This window comes from Nesoenas mayeri (genome assembly GCF_963082525.1).
Source record: "Nesoenas mayeri genome assembly, chromosome: 4".
Lineage (NCBI taxonomy): Eukaryota > Metazoa > Chordata > Aves > Columbiformes > Columbidae > Nesoenas > Nesoenas mayeri.
The window spans coordinates 38,083,319-38,102,669 of NC_137540.1; the positions used below are offsets into that span (position 1 = coordinate 38,083,319).

The 19,351-nt window shown below is 39.6% G+C and overlaps 1 protein-coding gene across 1 annotated transcript; it reads right to left on the reverse strand.

The window, feature by feature from the left end:
* Positions 1-1,761: 1,761 nt before the first annotated feature.
* On the reverse strand, positions 1,762-19,047 carry AADAT (aminoadipate aminotransferase; the record flags this gene model as incomplete). The annotated part of the gene is made up of 14 exons (XM_080343370.1): positions 18,988-19,047; positions 17,529-17,597; positions 15,713-15,881; positions 14,521-14,653; positions 13,806-13,880; positions 12,192-12,401; positions 11,754-11,819; positions 10,474-10,556; positions 9,126-9,222; positions 7,661-7,722; positions 5,276-5,340; positions 3,716-3,822; positions 2,952-3,053; positions 1,762-1,803 (listed from the first exon to the last, which is right to left on the reverse strand). Exons 2-14 carry the CDS (start codon positions 17,593-17,595, stop codon positions 1,762-1,764), a joined length of 1,278 nt encoding a protein of 425 aa, XP_080199496.1. The 5' UTR covers positions 17,596-17,597; positions 18,988-19,047.
* Between the last annotated feature and the right edge of the window lie 304 nt (positions 19,048-19,351).

Here is a 19,351-nt window from a genome sequence, read left to right on the forward strand (position 1 = left end):
CCACATCACGTCACCCTGTGTGTCCTGGCTGCCCAGGCCCAGCGCAGCTCCATGGTGGGGCTGGTTTTGTCCACAGCACCAGCTCACTCGCCAGCGGCAGCCCCAGCCCTGCTGCCGACAGGGCACCTTGGAGGGGAATGTGGAGATGCAGGTTGGGTTGCAGATGAGGTGTGGTGGGACAACAGACCCAGCCCCATGTTTGCAGAAGGAGGGTCAAAGTGACAAACTAGCTGGGACCATATGAAGTAGTTTGAATGGGTCTGAGAGGAAAGGCATCATGTACTGACTGATACCAAGTTGGAGAAAATTAATCCGAAAATTATGTGGACTTGACTAAAAGTGGCAGTAATCTGGGAAGGGGGGAAACGACTGAGCTTGGATATGCTGCAAAGAGCAGGGATGGCTCACATGTGTGACTGAATTAAAAGGCTTGAGATAAATAGCGATACTGGCTGAAGGCACTGGAATGATCCTGAGGATACATGCTGGGAAGGCACGCATCTGTGCTAGTTTGTTATAACACATGCTATTTATAACTAAGGGGGAAAGAGGTAATTGAAATACTGTTACTACTAAAACCATGACTCTTGTGAAACTTCCAATTAAGCAAGGTTTTACCCGAACCATGTTTGGTTGGGTCACCCAAGCTGCCGACGGTTTGGCTGGATCCTTGAACACGTATTTTCACTTCAAAATTCTGAACACTTGCACATAAAGAAACAACCATCTACTATTGGTGGAAAACTACAGCGCTTTCATGAAACAGTAAATAAAACTGAAGTCACTAAACAAAATGGAGAATCTGTACAGTTAAAACTTACTGAAAGTTTTGTACATGCTGCCAAGTATCAAATGTTTCTGATCACAATGACCAGGGGTTAGAGATCAAAACATTTCTTAATTTTTTCCATTTTGCTTGCTTTGTACATCTGGCAGTGTCAGGTTGTCCATCTGCTACATCCCCTGTTCAGTTACTTATGCTCATGGTTCAAAACCACATCTGATGAACTAAGAGCACAGAGCAGTTCTATTAGCACATCTACCCTACACGCATTTGCACACCAGGGATTTTCTAACACATGTACTGACATGGATGCCAGCAACCAGAAAACCTTTTACAAATTAGAGAAAGAGCTGCAAAACCCATGCAAACTGCAAGGGACCTTAGGCCAAAGAGTTTCATTTGTAATCATAACCTAATTTTGCTGGATCAGTTTCTGTTTCTTCAACATCCTTACATCAGTTTTATCTTAAAAAAAGCTTCAGTAAAATTAAATACTGATCTTCAAATATTCCTGATGCCATACAGCAAGTCAAGAAGGAAAGTGGCACACAAAACCAATTCCAACATAATGTGTTGGAGGAATGTATCAGTTGGCATCAAGTGATAATCCCTAAGATCACCTCAGGTGCAACTTCCTAGGTAACTGATTTCCCTGTTTCCCAACCCAAATGGAAAACAAAAGCCAGAACAAAAATAAAGTCAATATAACAAAACCATGAATTTGATGGGAAATGGAAATTTCTGGTTTTGAGTGCTTTAAACATTTCTGAATTGGAATAAATTTAGGAACGCAATGTTCTGTCAAAAAATAAACAAATTGTTTTTCAGTCTTTCATTTTTTGTCTTTTTAGCTGAAATGATCAAAAGAAACATCCACTGTATTGTGCTTGCTTTTAAAGTGTTCTGATGAAATCCAAATGTTAACTACTATTTTTTGGAGATGATTTTGATTGTTGCAAGAGCTCTATTTAGCTTTTTCACAAAGCTTCTCTTATAAGGTCAGCCAATCTCTTGAAGGCCTGCAAGGACACAAATACAATTCACATTTATATTCAAGTATCACTTAAATAGGCAACACACCAAACCTGTAAAGCTACGAAAATGACCCTAACCATATACAAACTCAGTATTTTATACTGCAAAATGCTACTGATACTCTTTGTTTTCCTTTTATAACAACAGCTATGGGCTTTGACCGGACAAAGCTTCCACTTCTCTGATACAAAACAAAAGTCTTCTGAAGCAGGAAGATACACATATTAATGGTCAAATGTTATTTGGGGTTCAGATGCAACTAAACAGCTGTTACTTTTAATACAAATAGTGACCTCTGAAAGAGTGTCTCTTCTAACTTAATATAATGGCCTAGAGACTCACAAGGTGAAAGAAAAGGAAGAACAGTTGAGTGAAGTGTAGAAAAGATACAATTTGACTGTCAACAGTGTGGTTGTGAGTTACTTTTACAAAGAAGGAGGAAGAAATAGGCAACAGAAGTGCTTATCTGTTACAATCCTTCACAACTGAATGATACGACAACTACAAATTCTGCATTGTTTCAAGCACCTGAGTCAAGTTAGTATTAAATCTGCACAAATAAATGTGTCCTATCTTTCTTCCCAGTGATTTTACAGATATAGCAAAATAACATCCAAAATGTTCCCAAGTTACATAAAATATTTGTTCCTGAGAAAATAAATACAACATATATGTCAATTGTATGACAGAAAAGCAACATTCTTTCTCATAAAGGACTGACAAGACACAGACACAAAAGAAAGCAGGTAAATCAGCCTAAGGAATGGGAAGTCTGGAAAATAAAAGATACATGCTAATGCTAAAACAAATAGCAAAACTTACTCTGACTTCAGTAAAGCCTTTATTAATAAAGTCTGTTAGGATTAAACGTTACACTCCACATGTATGAGACACACAGAAAAATTTTAAGTGGTCCTAAAAATTTGGTACCTTTCAGGTCATTTGGATATGAGTATATTGTCTAAGAAACAGATAAGACTGCTTCAAAAGTACTGCTTAATCACCTACGTACTAGAAAAAACTACGCTAACATTCAAGAAAACACATAAGGAGAAAAATAAGTAAAAATAAGGGAGCATTATTATGTGAGAAATTGTCTTCATAAGAATGTAAGAAAAAAAATCTCACTTACAAGATCCATCTGGGCTGGAGAAGACAGAGAGAAGGAGGCTCTGACATACGGACTAGGTTCTGAGCTATCAATATTGAATGCTCCTCCAGGAACCAGTAACACCTAAGAAAAAGTGATGAGCCACCCAGTTATCACAACTCTACAGTTTTAAAACACTATGTTAAATTAAATTTGAGAAGGCTCACTGCTGAAACACTGGTATCAGAATATGGCTTAATATATTCTTTCTCTTCAAAATGAAAAGCCAGAAATATGCAACCTGGAATTGGACTTTTCATAACAAAATCAAAGGGCTCGTAGGTTTTGGTTACGGAGGCTGGTGGGTTACCAGGTCTGCCTTATGCTCACAATGTTTAGAAGCACCAGTGAGGTAGTCTACTCAGTACCAGTACTGGCTCTTATAAATTGTAGAAATGAAACCACACTTATTTTTTTTCTCGTTGAAAAGATATAGTGGACAGCCATCATTCATATAGTTACATATATTAAAATTATATATATATATGTTGTATACATGACATCATTCTATAGATTATAATGGCTTAAATCTAACTAAGCTGATTACATATTAACATCTGAATATAGACATTAAAATATTATGAGTCACTATGCAACAATGCCTGACTTGCAAGTTCAATGATGGTGCACAGCTAGTTCCCCTGCCTTTTTAAGTTTGTGCATATGTGTAGATAGATATGGTAAATTAACTTTATCCTTCCCTCATTTCATTTTAACATTGAAAGCCATTAAACCATAGGTCATACTTCTTTCTGCAAAGCTTTTTCCATGATCAACTGCTGTGTATCAGAAACACCCTTAATTTTGATCCATAAGAACATGCCAGCAGCAGGAGGGTACCATTCTGCCAAGTCTGGAGAAAGAGAGAGAGAGAAAAAAAGGGAGTAAAGAAGAAAACTTCTGCCCAACCTTTAACTGATACATCATAGATTCAGTGAGGTTGTAGAGTTGTTGTTCCAATGAACTCAAAGGGGCTCACTGTACTTGTGTTGGTATCCTCAGTTCTTTTACTGAAGTGATTGTTCTGGATTACATAAATCCCAGGCATTAACAAACTATATTTGTTGATTAGTTTCAGATCAAGTAAACAATCTAAAATAGTTTTTCTGATGCAGTTTCTCCTAATGTCATACTGACTATCAATATGATTTAAAGTGTAGCAAAGAGCAAAACTGTTTTGCTTTAAGTTACAATTACAGATGTTTTCCCCAAAGAAAAGGAGAGCCTGGGAGTTATGAGGAGGATGGAAAGGCTTGGAGAAGATTTGTCTTAAATTATATATGCAGACTTACTGACACCTTTTGTTTACTCAGATTTCTTTATCTGGTTTTGGACATATTTTACAAGAAACTATTTATTTGAATTGACATCTTCTCCTGCTGTTCCTTGATGAATTTAACCATTGCATAGCTACAAAAGAAAGGTCTGTCTTCCATAATATTATGGCTCCTATTACTAGAGAACATGAAGACCCTATAGTCTTTTACGTAAGAGTATATTCTCACAATACACTTTAAGGTTGCCCAGTGCTATCACATTGTTTTGATACTTGGGGAATTTGGACAAAGAGGGACTACCTAGGTCAACAACCCATGATTGTCCACAGCCATGTAGAAAAAGAAGAAATACCTCATATCTAAAAACCTGGAATTAGCAGGAGTAAGTACCTTAATGACTGTGTGGTGCCCACATACCCATGTCCCATGGAAGCATCATCTGAGGTAGGTGGGCAGTTCTTAAGCAGTTATTGCTGATTCCACTTAGACTGACAAAATTGAGTGAAGTCACTAACTGTAACTGCATTATTGTTGATCAAATTATTTCTATGCTCCATGAGTAACACAAAAGGACATTTAAAGTTGATTTCTGACAAAAAAATATTATCACTACTGCTATATTAATTGGTTCTATCTTCTTTTAAATTAAGGCCACTAAATTGCTGTTTCAGACAGAGATCTTAAAGACTAAGATCTTAAGGACAGAGATCTTAAAGATAAAAAGTATAAGAAAATAGTGGAGTGAAATATATGCCCTTTGTAAAATTGTTTTATACAGTAATGTGGTGAGCTTTTTTCTCATTACCATCCCATCAAAATGGGATGAATCATCCCATCAGAAAAGCATGAAAACAGCAGCACTAGATAATTTGTCTTAAGCTTAATATTTAATGTCATTGATTTGCTTATAGTGCTTATCTGTCACTTCAGTCAAGAGATGAAGAGAGATTTAGTGATTTTTCTTGAACACAAAGATGATAAATAGCTAGAAAAAAAAAATGAGTTATTAGCTGTGTTGCACTTACTGACCTTTTAACCACTTGTCAGCAGCAATGAGCATTGCATTCCGCTGGGTCCTGTAGAACTCCACCACTCTGAAAGTAAATTATCAATTCAAAATCATGATCCTGTAGCAATTCAGAGTCCATTTGTTTCCAAAGCTTTTCTACTTGAACAACTTAAGTGCACATTTAATGGAAATATGAGCATATCCTAGATGGGCACAAAACAGTGTGTATGAAACTTTGTGTATGTATCAGGGAATCTTGAATGCTTCAGCGTGTCTCCAACAAAGTGCTGATCAACTAGGCAGAGGAAATGCCTGTGTGGCTGCTTTTTAAACTTCACATATGTCATGGAAACTCTATATTATACCCATTCTGTCTATTATAGCCCTGGATACAAGCCCTGCTAGCAATATTTACCACACAAAACAGACATACTGAAGGAAATGAAGGACATACATATGCAAAAGCACAGACTCAATATTTGTGCATTTGGGTTGAATTTGCGTAATAGGTACACAAGGAAATGGTACTTCACATGGTAAAAAGCAAATCATATGATAAAGATGTCATGACTATTTGACAGCTTCCCCTTTTCTAAACTTTTGAACCTACGTCCTTCACACTTTAAGTAAAACTTCCAAATAATTCAACGTCTTAGTGGGGAAAATGATCCTAACCCAATTTTCAACATGGACAAGTCCTGTGCAGTGACTTTTGGTGACATGAAATGAGACACCTGTGATTCTGCAGTGGGAGACACAAGAGAAATGCCCGATACAGAGTTCATCAGTCAGATGCAAATGTGTTCCCTTCTCTGTAGATACACCATAGTCAGTAATTTAGATTCTTTTTATAGTCTCTGAACCAATAGCTTTGATTTCTGGATGTATTTTACTACATTGATAGACAAACACTAATACCACTGAAGTTTCATATAGTTTTGGGGATTCAGCCTATACCAACAGCTACATTCTGCATGCATCTCACACAGTTTTCACCATATCACAAATTCTGTTGCCAGTTTTTTGCCTCTAACCATTTTACTTTCGCATTGGAACAAAATTCTAAGTGTTAATGAGACAAGACTTCCACAAAAATGTAGCTGCTCCAAAAACAGGCTACCTCGTACTCAAAAGCATGATCTACCAAGTCAACTTTGTCTAAATGAAATCACCTGCAAGAGATAGCAGTCAGCTGTTGGGGCTCATCAGTAAGTCACCTGATAAGGGTCTAGAAGGTTATAAAGGGTTGTGGCTACTCTACCACAGGACTATTTTCATTAGCTCAAGTGGAAGAATGGTCTTCTGGTTTGAGCAAGGATGCTTTCTGGCCTACAAGACAGTAAGTTGAGAGGTGCACTTAGGATATGTTTTTCTGCTGGAAGTTAAGCTGAAGTGTGGTCTGAGTGTCCCTGTAAAACTTTTTATGCTTCTGTTTCTCAGAACAAGGCAAAGCCGGGGCTGTTGTGTTTGCTGTTTTTTGGTGTGGTACTTTGTTGTTGGGTGGTTTTTTTGTGGGGTGTTGGGCTTTTTGTTTGTATTTGTTTTGGGTTTTTTTTTGTTTTAATATGCTGGTGCTTATGGTATGGACACCAGGCGGGTGCTCAGGGGACAGAAGTGGCTGTTATAGTCAGATGTAAGAATTTTTTCCGTACTTTGCTCACGTTCCAGTTACAGGGCTAGGCAGTGTCACACACTACCCACTGAAGCAGGAAGCTTGGGGTTCTAATGGGATCCTAGTATGGCATCTGAAATAAAGCAAAAGTACTCAAGAGAAACTATGCTTGTCCAGCATAATAAATGAAAACCAAATGTGTGCCAGCCAGTATGTAAAAATGCTTGCTGAGTTAGACCTTAGCTCAGGGCTTTGTCTCCAAGTGTGGTAACAGAGGTAACGTTCAGCAGATGTAGGTAAACCTCACTAATCTCTGTAGATCTTTCCATCAGCACCCACAATCATTAGATTAAGGATGTTAGAGGGTGAATCCTGGCTGAGTTAGGGAGGCAAGAACTCCCTTTATAGAAGCTATGCTGACTCTTAACAGAGTGCATACTCGGTGATGCTAGTCTTTGCTCTAGATCCCACCCCTTTAGCAGGGATGAAAATCTTATTCACTGACTTGGAGCTCTCAGGTTCCTCTTGAGCTCCCTTCAGATGGGAGCTGCACAATGACTGTGCCAGTGGACTGGTGGGTTGTCAGTCAGTAGTGGTAGGTTATGTACCCTGACCTGCCTGTCTGCAACTTCCCACTGAGATCCTGTGGGACCCTTGTGTGAATACTGTCAGTCTGGGTAACCTGGCGTATCTGACACACCTCTTCTGACCTCTTTACTGAAAAGAATGTTTTCTGTAGGTAACAAGAAGCAGAATGACAGATGATGGGATTCAGCATTTGACATGACCCTACCTGTCTGCGTGCTCCAAGAAACCCTTTTCTCCCCATTGCTGAAGCAGTTGTGATATCATAATCTAAAGAAATAAAACACATCATCAATACCATATTTTAAACAAGGCTATTCTGCAAACATCAAAAGATACATAGTGTGATGCATTATTCAAGATTCCACACAGGCAAGAAATCGCATGCAGGGTATCTTGGAGCTCTTTATAAATAGAGGTATCAACAGCAAAAGGCCATGTAGTCCATGTTCCTGCTGTCTCCAAGGATCATAGCAGTGTTTGGGAGTTGTGGTGAGGGGAGGGAAGAATGAATGGAGAGCTAAATATGGTAATTAAGGAGAAAAAGGCAACGTATATTGGTTTACCTTTCTGCCCATTATTAGCCTCTCTGCTTTAATACTGACTCTATGATGAACTAATAGAACTGGAAGATGGAAGCCATGTCTGCATGTGCTCCATGTCTGCTTTCCTTATTGCTAACTATAAAGGGGCTGTTGTTGGCAGCCTGCTTTGTAATGTCTCTGTGGGCTGCCAGTATTGTTCTAATTACAAAGCAGAATGAAAATTATCACAGAATGTTAGGGATTGGAAGGGACCTCAAAAGATCATCTAGTCCAAGCCCCCTGCTGGATCAGGAACACCTAGATGAGGCTACACAGGAATGTGTCCAGGCGGGTTTTGAATGTCTCCAGAGTAGGAGACTCCACAACCCCCCCGGGCAGCCTGTTCCAGTGTTCTGTTACCCTCACTGAGAAGAAGTTTCTTCTTAAATTTAAGGGGAATCTCTTGTCCTACCATTGGTTGTCATTGAGAAGAGCCTGGCTCCAACCTCATGACACTCACCCTTTATAAATTTATAAACATTAATGAGGTCACCCCTCAGCCTCCTCTTCTCCAAGCTAAAGAGTCCCAGCTCCCTCAGCCTTTCCTCACCAGGGAGATGCTCCAGTCCCTTAATCATCTTTGTTGCCCTGCGCTGGACTCTCTCCAGCTGTTCCCTGTCCTTCTTGAACTGAGGGGCCCAGAACTGGACACAATATTCCAGATGTGGTCTCACCAGGGCAGAGTAGAGAGGAAGGAGAACGTCTCTGGACCTACTAATCACATCCCTTATAATACACCCCAGGAAAAAAAGCCCTAAGTGCTTCCAATGTATCATTACACTGAAGTTTTTCAAGTGAATATACTAGCAAGAGATATAAAGTATTTTAAATCTTGATTTTTGAAACCTGAGGGTTAAGTGCATACTAGTTGTGCTTTCCATGTACTGAGATACCCTCCAGCTCTGGCTGTAATTTCTATGTTGGTGTCTCTTCTTTTGGCAGAATTGACATTTTTTTGTGCTTATCATGAACAAAAGTACAAAAATGCAGAGCAACTGCAAAAGTGCAAAGCTGTTCATTTGTGGTTTCTTACAACTTGGAACATGTTATCTTTTCTAAATACAATTGAGCTGGCAGTTTGGTACTTGCCTGTGTGAAAGTGCTGGTGTGCATTGTTGAAACCTGAATGTGTAGAACAACTCTGTCGATAAGAGGTTTGGGACCTGTCAGAAAACCTATTCTTAACCTAGAGAAAAAAAAGAGAAAAGTTACTAGAGAAATGCAATGTGTTAATACTTTGTGAGTTATGGTTTAACTTAAAACTGGAAAAATGTGTAACTGTTGCATTAATACTGTAAGGATCTTTTATGCATTTATCTGTGTCCTAATACTGCCCTAAGCCCTAGGCTTATGCGACTTATGAGCTGAGTATCAAAGTCATGAAATAGAAACATTTAAGGATCTTTAATGCTTATAGTAGCTTCTTAGTTCTGAGACTTCGGGCCATAACCCACACTTCTAAGCTTTCCTTTGCAACCATAAAGATTACATGAATCGAAGGCAAGAAAGATAGGTTTTCACATAATGAAAAATCACAAATGCTCAGGCTTTATGAAAAACAGATGGCAAGTGGCAAACAGCTTTACTTTTTTACTCCTTTTCATTACTCCAGAATAAATGGAATTTAGACTGATAAATCAGATTCTTATTCATGCTTCAGTTCTTATGACCGATCTTTAGATTGCCTGAAGTTTTTTTTGGAGAAAAATAGAACCAGTAAGCTCATTTGAATCTCTGATATCATGCATTTTTGCAGTGTCACTTCTGAAAGTGCAATCACACTTAGCATCATGTTGTCTCTTCACTTTCTCAGGGATGAGGGTGCAATCCACCAGCTGACAGTGCAGAATTCACATTACTTTCTTGTGTCTATTAGGATAATAAACAAAAGCAAGTTAAAAATCAAATATGTTGCCTTGTGTGAAATGGAAAGCAGCCAGCTTATTTTTTCAGGCAGGTGAAAACAACCTGAAAGAACTGTAAGGCAAGAAGATGAGATCACTATAACCCTATGAATACTTTGTGGAGAATGATGCCATCTTTTATCTTCTGTCTAACAAGTTCAGGGAGTCTGTGGGAATGGTAAGAGATAGAGGGAGAAATGGAAGAAGAAGAGAGAAAAGCTCCTGGGAGTTCCAGGAACAGAGCTGGAATCCAGCATCTGTATTTCTGCTTATGTGGTGTCTGTGACAATAGGCTGCCTGGGGATAGTGGCTTAACTATCAGTATTAAAAGAGAAACAGAATCTGGAGTTAAATGACTGCCAAGAGATGACATGAAAAGTGAGTGGACTGAGAAAAGCTGTGGATCCAAAAGTACAGAAATTGATAGGTATTAGATGAAGAAACACTATGACATGACTGATCATTTTGTATGAAGGATTAGCCTTGTGCATTAGCTGAACAGGCAATGCTGAGCAGTCTGATACTGGCCTTACCCAGATGAGAGGACTTTAGAAAAAGAGTCAGTTCTAATAACTCGGCCGTCCACATCCATTGAGAGGAAAGTTGGAGCCCATGGCTTGGAAGAAAAGAAAAATAAAAATTCAAGGTGCTAGTAAGGGTTATGATGGAATTATTTTATTTACAATGAAAACATAATTCCTTAAATGAAGACTTTGATAGTAAATATTTTACAGATGCACATTCCAAGAACAAATGTAGTAACTTGCTGACAAGTAATGCTTTAGGCCACCTGCCTGAGATGTGATTACAATATTCTATGAAAGTCATGACAAAATCAGCCTTATTTTTTTGATACTTAGCCCACTGTTCAGCATATGAATGTTCTGTTCCGGTTTTGGTATGACGCCATAAGTAGGGGACAGAAATAATTATTTCCTGCCAAGATTTTTTTTTTTTAAGGAATAAAGAGAAAGACAGTGTAATTTCTAAGAAGAGGCCCTTTAACTTTTAGGTCTATCTTAAAGGAAATCAGAAGATATAACTAAATTTTGATGATCTGAGTTCAGTATACTTTTTCCTTATCAGGAATTCTACTTTCATACCTTCTCTCCTTTACACTCTGTAACAAAGCTACACAATGCTATTCAATGTGAAGCGGTTTTATTGCTTTCACAAAAACATACTTCAAAACAGAAAATACCTGAACTTCAGCTTCTATTGGTGTTTTACTGCTTTATAATACTAGCTTTTATTCCTGAAGGTAAGTACTTTTGCAGACTGTGCAACTGTAGATCCCTGTGCGAAGACAGGTCAACACTGTATTGTCACACGTTCTGGGGAAAATTTACATGGAGGGAAGCTGCCCATCCAATACTTCTTCCTGTGGTATCTGAGAGAACTCTCTTCTCCAAAGGCAAAGAGGTAAAAATAGGAGATATAGTGGATTGGGAGTAGGCAGTGTTCCACTGACTGTAAGAGACTGGGCTGAAAGGAACATTAAGAGGCTGCTATTTTCAAGTGCTGCTTCAGTGGCAGACTTGTTTTGCCCTGGGAGGCAAAGTCTTTGCCATTTTCTGACTACTTAAGGAAATTCTGTCCTATATAAGGCTTGAGGAACTTGAACTACTGCTTAACGGGACTGATGCAATGAAGTGTCATAAAGGGGACAACAACTGAAAGCAGCATAAACTTGAGGCCTGTAACTAACTTGGCAGGACATGAAGAAGCTGCTATGCAAGAAGACTCATAACTCAAACCTTAGTTCTTCCTGGACAAGAAAAGGTGATACTAAGGAGTATGGAAGACAAATTACCTTTTCAAACTGAAGAAAATAGTAAGGATCATCTTCTATTATGAGGAAATCATATTTTCTTGCAAGCTAAATAAATGAATAAAAAGGAAAGATTTGTTAAAATGTAAAGACACCGTAAATTCAGTTCTTCCTGTACCCTGGACCTATTACCAGTTCCACATACTGTTCCAACTGTGCAGAAAACTTGCAGTAAGTCCAGTTTGAAGCCCATGGCAAAGATATCAGCCAGTAATAGGTTACTATTGCAAAAACTATCGAATGCATAATCCACCTCTGAGGAGTTGTCATGAAACAGGTTCTGCTAGAAACAAGTTCTAGGAGGAATGCCTACTGGACCACTAATGGATCCAAACACTGCACATGGGGTATCCTCAACTGATATGGGATTGACATTTATCCATTTCCACCTATGAGATTCACAAGGCCCCAGCTACATACCTGGTAAATCTCCTTTTTGCGCTCTCCGGTCAGAGAGTTTCCAGTTGGGTTGCAGCCATTTGGAATAGTGTACAGGAATTTGGGGAGGTGGCGGCTATGAGTTTTTACATCTTCTGAGCTCCAAGCAGACAGAATTTCTTTTAGAGCTTTTGGAATAATGCCATGTTGGTCACTAGGAACATTAATTATGTTACAACCCAAAGGTCTCAGCTGTTAATGGAAGGAACAAAACTGTCATAATCCTGTAAGTCAAAGGTCTACCTTTTCTCATTGTATCAATGACATTTTACAATGCCCAAGTATTTCTAACTTTATAGCTATCTCAAACTCCATTTGCTCCTGATTCAAAAGAAAGTTTGCCTGAATTTCCTGTGAAGCTTGTCAAACTTACCACATTACTCTGTTTGCCCTGTGAAGCCAACTGAGAGCAATGGGTAGCTCCCATGTCCAATTGATGCTCTTCTCTAGGAAAACACACATGGTTTTGCAAGCAGAAAGGGATTGTGTGAATTCGAGCTGTATTCTCTCAGGACACCTCATGCTCTCACCACAGATAGTAAGTTCACAGCACCTTCATTTCCTACTGACAATTTACACTCTACTTCAGTGGAAGTGCCAGAACTGTAAGCCACTCTTCACTGACAAAGGGCAAAGAATCTGTTCTCAAAAGATTTATTCAGCAATACATGGGAGTGAAATGATGCTATTGCAATGACATATTGACAGCAGTATGAAAAAATACAGATAAAATACTAAAGGAAAAGCATGCTGTCTTCCCTCTGTGGAATTTCAATTTGTACCATGCAGTCCTCTGCATTTTTAAGTTAAAATGCAAGTTGTTGCACTGTCAAAATATATGCCTAACAAAGTATATTTGATTAGACAGATATACTCAAACTTAGCCAACAAAACCAAAACCCAACATTCCTTTTGATGCAGAGGGAGACTAGACTGACATTTTGGTATATTATCTATCCTAACCTTACTTACAGTTCTTACACATTTTGAGCCGACATTTAATTACGTACTGATTGCACTACTTTTCAGAAGTGAACATTGCTATTTTTGTACAGTTCTTACTAATTCACATCTTTATACTCGTATATGGAAGTTTCAGACCTATTCCAAGTCTATACTATTGCAAAAAATATGTAAGTATATATAAGTATCCATTATTATATATAGATGTATATATAAGTATAATCAGACCACAAAATCCTTCAGTTGCATGTGTTGACATGTTGAAATACCCACTTATAAATTTACTTCAACCCAACTTGGTTCTGATGGCTTTCTTTCCAATGCCAAATGTGTCCTTAGCCCTTGAATGAACTAGGATTTGGAAGAGGAACTTCTGTCCTGGGAATAGCTTTTATTGAACATCCAGCAGAAAAGGTTATGTGAATTACTATTTATGAACTTAACTGGACTAACACGAAAACCCTGATTCTTAGATATGTTTTTACAGTGTATATATTGCAATATATATTATATAATGTATCTAATACAGTATACATTATACAGACAGTGTTTATAAGCCTGCAGATCAGGTACTAAATTGCTATTTAGGTCAAATGTAACATCTACAATGTTTTGTAGCCAAAAAATACTTACAGCTGCTAGTGTCCCAGGGTATGTAGGTGCATCCAAAAGGATATTGTCCCCGGGATTAATGAGCATTTCAAACACCTGTGAAAGAAAATAGTCCATATTAGAAAGATTGTGCCATTTTTGTACACATGCTTCATACTTCTGACTTCTTAGTGGGATTAAAATTCTTGCTTAGACATTGGTAATTTCCTAACTATTTAATTATGCTGTCTGTGAGAAGAACAATTAAGATATGAAAAAAAAAATCTGTTTTCAAGCCAAATTAAGCTAGATAATTAGCTAGAGAATATCAGTTTGAAATGGAAGGACAGATCTTGAGGAAGAGAAATGGTCTTTCAGTTACAGAAAGGATCAAATAAGCAGTGGTGAGAGTGGAGTACAAAGGGTAATTATTTAAGAAGTCTAATATAATTAGAATTGAGTTATGGTAAAGTAAATAATGCTATGTATTTATTACTGCACTACCTGAGTAACATGAAAGGTTACCTTATAGCATATTTTCTGACAGGCTCTTTGTTTTACCCAACCACTCATGGAGTCCTGACAGATTAGACTGCTGCACCAGTTTTACTTCAGTTCTGTTATCTCGTACTGATAATATCCTGAGACATATATTTAACAAACTACAGTGGCACATAATGTTGAGTATAACTGAACTGATAGAAGAAAAAAATCTCTCTCTGAAAGAAGTGCTTTTAACGTATGAAGTTGGTCTTACTTTACACAAGCCCTCCTGGCTGCCGGTTGTGACACACACTTCCATTTGCCCTTGTTCAGGACTGTAGTTGGCTGTGGGAGGATTATGTAGACTCTGCTGGAAATTCTTTAGCCAAGACAACAGCTCTGGAATCCTGAAACATTAATAAAATAAGGTGTATCTAACATCTTATATAGACCAAGGCTGGGCTGTTCCTCTAAGTCACTGCCAAATCTAGCACACAGTCTTGAGTCTGATTTCAATTGCCATACAGATACATGTAGATGCTGATTTTTATGACTGGTTTACCAAATGATGAAAATGAGAGAAATGCTTCTTGTGGAAAAGCAGAGGAGGTGGGCATCTGTGGTTCATACACCAAATGATCATACTGAAATCTGGGTGGAAATAGTTCATCAAGGATGGAATAGGGGCTGGATGCTGAACAGTATCTACTCCTAGGAGTCATCTTTCCATACTCAAATGTATTGCAATGTGATAAAGCTTGCAATACTGTTAGTAACAGGCTGCAGATAAGGATTTCTGAAACAATTTTTTCAAAAAGTATGTCTTAAGATCTTATAGCATGTTCACAAATGGCTAGGCTCACTTAAATATTAAGAAAAGTCTTAACTTCACTGATTACTGAATGTCTTGTATGCCTCTGTAGGTAACTAAATATTTTTGCAAACTTGTCACAAGCCTGACTCATTGCTGTCTGGTGGGGAGTTCACATAAGTGCTAAAGTAACTTAATGATATGCAGTTTTCATACTAAAAATAACAAAACTATAAATACCTCCATTCAACTACCACAAGTAGTACATACTGACTTTAATTTATGGAACTGCATCAGAGCAAAACATCCTCCAGAATGGGGAAATTAGGTATTGCAATGCAGTATATTTCAACGAATATCTTATTGTAAAACACAAAATGATGTCTCCTAGTGATTTGGGAGTCTGGATTCTCAAATACTAACAGCCAGAAAATGTCCTGGCTTGAGAATTACTAATGTTAGAGGAATTCTTAATTACTCATATGCTCAAAACTTTCCACTTAAACTGAAATGTAAATAGTGAGGAAAACTGAAAGAAGTAAAACCTGGTTTTGTAAAATAGGTTTTAAAAATAAGTTTTAAAAGCACAGATGAATTAATGCAATATGATCTTTTGATTCTGGTATCTTGAAGTGCAAGCAGCTGTGACAGATACCCTGCTGAGGCCGAGTACTGGAGAGCTCTCTTCATCAGATCTTCCCCAATCTCAACAGTAGTTCCATGTCCAATGGCAATAGTAGCCCTCTTAAATGGAAAAACTTCAGGGTTTGGTGCCCCTCCAGCCAGAGAGATGAGAGATGGTGGAGACTTCTGTAGCAGTTCAGCTAGAGGAAAAGGAAGATACCTTGGTTACAATTTGATTATTTTAACACCAATCACATCCTTTAATCAGTGTATAATAATTGTCCAGAGAAGTTTGTTCCATTTTTTTATTTTATTTTTTACCTGAATTCAAAAGGATAATTATTTTAAACTCACCTTTCTACTTGGATTAAATAGGGGTGTGTGTGGAGTGGGGAAGGAGACATGGATGGGGCAGACCAAAACATAAAATCATATTTGTTTTAAAATAAATGACAAATAGCTTTATAAATTTTTATCTAGACTGTTCTACTATTCTAAATACTTTTTATATGTCTGTCCTTTAAGCTTCAAGAATATAAAATGCTAATGAACTTCCAATTAGACTGACTTGGAATGATAGGCTTTTTTTTTTCCCAGCCTCATTTTAGCTGATGTGGCAGCAGTAGTAGAGCTATACTCAGTGGGAGTGTTTCTGGCAGCCCAGCTCTAGTGGCAGAGGCACTGTGTAAATAATTCAGTATGAAGGAAATGTTAACAACTCTTGCTTTGAAGTCAGTTTTGCAATCATTCAGATCCAATCTACGCAGTGCAGACTGGACTTTAATCCAGTAAGGGCACTTACACTGCATTAAATCTAAGAGCTCACAATATGGCATCCAGGCTGGCTTGATGGTTTTGCATCAGATATGAAACGACAGGTGACACCAGATCTGGCTTAGAGACTCCTGTTATTGAGTTTATTCTCCTACTACCTATTAATTAACTCTCCATGCTCATGTTTACTATTATCAGCTCAGCTCTATGGGTTGTGTCTGTGACTTTTGGTCTGGTAAAGAGAGATTTTCTTTGTCATCAAAGCTGCAGCCTCAATGTGTCTTATTGCACAAAGTGTGCTAATTAATATTTGTATTATAATGCGTATCAATGTATCACTTGACAAAGTATGAAGACCGACTAGAGTGAATTAGTTGACTTAGCTGTACCTGTATGGAGCATTTTAAGCAGAACAGCAAATACCAACCCCATACCCAGAGAGGAAATTGACCCCTCAAGGCTTAACAAGTGATGGATGTCTCATGTTCTGATTCTGTCAGGTCTCTATAGGTTTCAACTGAGTAATCAAGTAGGCAGTTAACCTTTTCTATCTGTCACACAGAAGACTGTGTAACATGGTAGCATAAAGATAGTGTAATATAGAAAAGGAAAGTGTAGTAACACTGAGGGGGTGGGTGTGGTGAGGAATTTATGGATGTTAACAGGATATAGGAAAGCTAAATGGAAAGAAACATGCTGTGACTGAATCTCAAGCCATTAGCAGTTGCTTGTTCCCGGTCAGCCAGTGTAAATTCAGTAGCAAACTGTGCCAGAAGCCCTGCTTCAGCAGCAGTAGCAGAGATTTTTTTAGGCACATGTTGAAGTCACAATACTACTTCTTCTGTCTGGATGGGTTTCTGAAATGGTTTGAGGCTATTCACTTTATTCTTCTTTATACCTATTTGACATCTCAACTTGACAAAAGTCAAACAAGTTAACTGACTTTGCTTGTCAGCTTACAGCATGGCTGTCTTTCAAGCACTGTCAAGTCTTTAGCCATGATACCCCAACAAAATCCAGAACATGGAATGATACCCCTCTAGAGAACCTGGGAAGAACAGGCGTATACTCACTCAGAAGTCTTATCGGAGATGCTTTTCTTGCTGCACTCACAGTGGTGATGAACTGAGAGTAATTCATATCTATGGAGAAGAAGCAATTCATTGGACATAAAGCTCAAAAAGTTAATAGGAACCCCAGTGCTTTTGGTATATCCATCTCCTACAAGTAATGCTTCCAAACTGCCATTTCTGTATAGGTGTTCACTCATAAATTAAATGTCAACTTATTAATGTAAAAAATCAGTGCTGGGATTTATTTTCCTTTCTGAATTCAGGGAAACGTTTCCCCTTCATACAGGTTCTGTCATGGCCTCTCAATGACATCGGCACAGTGTGCTTATGCCAGTATCACAAACAGCAGTACAGCTTTGATGTGGGGCATTTGTTGGTCTGCCAGTGACCAGGAAAAAGCCTTTTCCCCCTACTTTGCTGCCACAGCTGCCAGCTGTGGAGTTTTAAATGCAGATTACAAATTTGAAGGTCTGACAGAACTTGAATGCCCATTGGCTCTTTTCTAATGATAATCTGGCTTTATTTAACTGTGTTAAGTATTGCATTTAAAGTACTGTAACAATTGCAAGCCATCATTAAAAGTCACAACACTTGTTAAGTTAGAGATGTTTTTTTAGGAAGGGTAATTGTCTTTCAAAATGCTTCAGATTAGTGTGTTCTCCCTTTTCCTTGGTGCCCACAGAGGTTCAGTGGATGGTGAGCTGCAGTCCTGTGGGAAGCCTGGAGGCCTGTTGCCACCCGAAAGCTGTCTGCTCTTTCCCAGGGACGGGACGCACAGGAATCCAACGACAGGCGCAGATATCCCGACATTTTGACTGCCATTTACAAGTGTGCTTCTACTGAATTCACAAATATAATCCTGCAGCGACCACAGCAATGTGCATGTGCTGACGGTTATTAAAAGCTATTTGTTGAGCAAGACTGCTTAAAAAAATCACTTACGCATTCTACAAACGTTCTTTGCTCTGCTCACCCTCAAGAGCACTTCCCCAGCAGCGGCACACCGCGGGGCTGCCTGTACACCCAGGCTTGCTCCAGCGTTTCAGACACGTCTGCTCCTCCTACCGGGGCCACCAGGCTGGCTCCGGTTCTCTTTTAGGGGATACCCGAGACACCCCACCGCTGCCCCCGCGGACGGAGCTCTCAGGGCCGCCTCGAGAGACGCGACGGCTCGCTGCAGGTCCCCACACCGCCCCCTCCCGCTGCTGCTCAGGGCCCGGGGCACGGAAGCGGCCGTAGGCCGGGCCGCCCGCGCACCTACCGGCGGGATGGCGCGGAGCCGGCGGCCGGGCGGGCTGCTGGGCCTGTGTGGGCTCGCCCGCTCCGTGTGCGCACAGCCGGCAGCTGGGGCGGCCTTTGGGCCCTGGGCGGGGCGGTGAGCGCTGCCGGAGGTGCCGGACAGCGGCCGGGCCTGGCTGGCGCGGGGGTCGGGGGGTGGGGCGGGCAGCCGGTCCGGTACCTGCGGGCCGTGGCGGCAGCTCGGCTGCGTTTCGCTGAGCGGGTCTGGACGCCGATCTTACGTAGATTCGTGCAAGAGTCGTAAACAGCACGGCTCCCCCGTCGGTTCCTTTTGTGTAGTGCCCTGAAAACAAGGGTTGAAGCCTGAGGAGTGCGGGGCGAGGGGAGGTTGTGGGCAGTCCGGGGTGAATCAGAGCTCGACGGTGGGGGAAAACAGGAGACAGTGAAACCTCTTATCACTTTCCTTTCTTCCGGAAGGTTAGGACTAGTGGAGCTGGCACGTTTGGTCAACGCAGCAGGTTTTCAATAAAATTATAAACAGATGAAAAGAGGCAGCGCTGTGCATCAGAATTGAACCTGGTGGT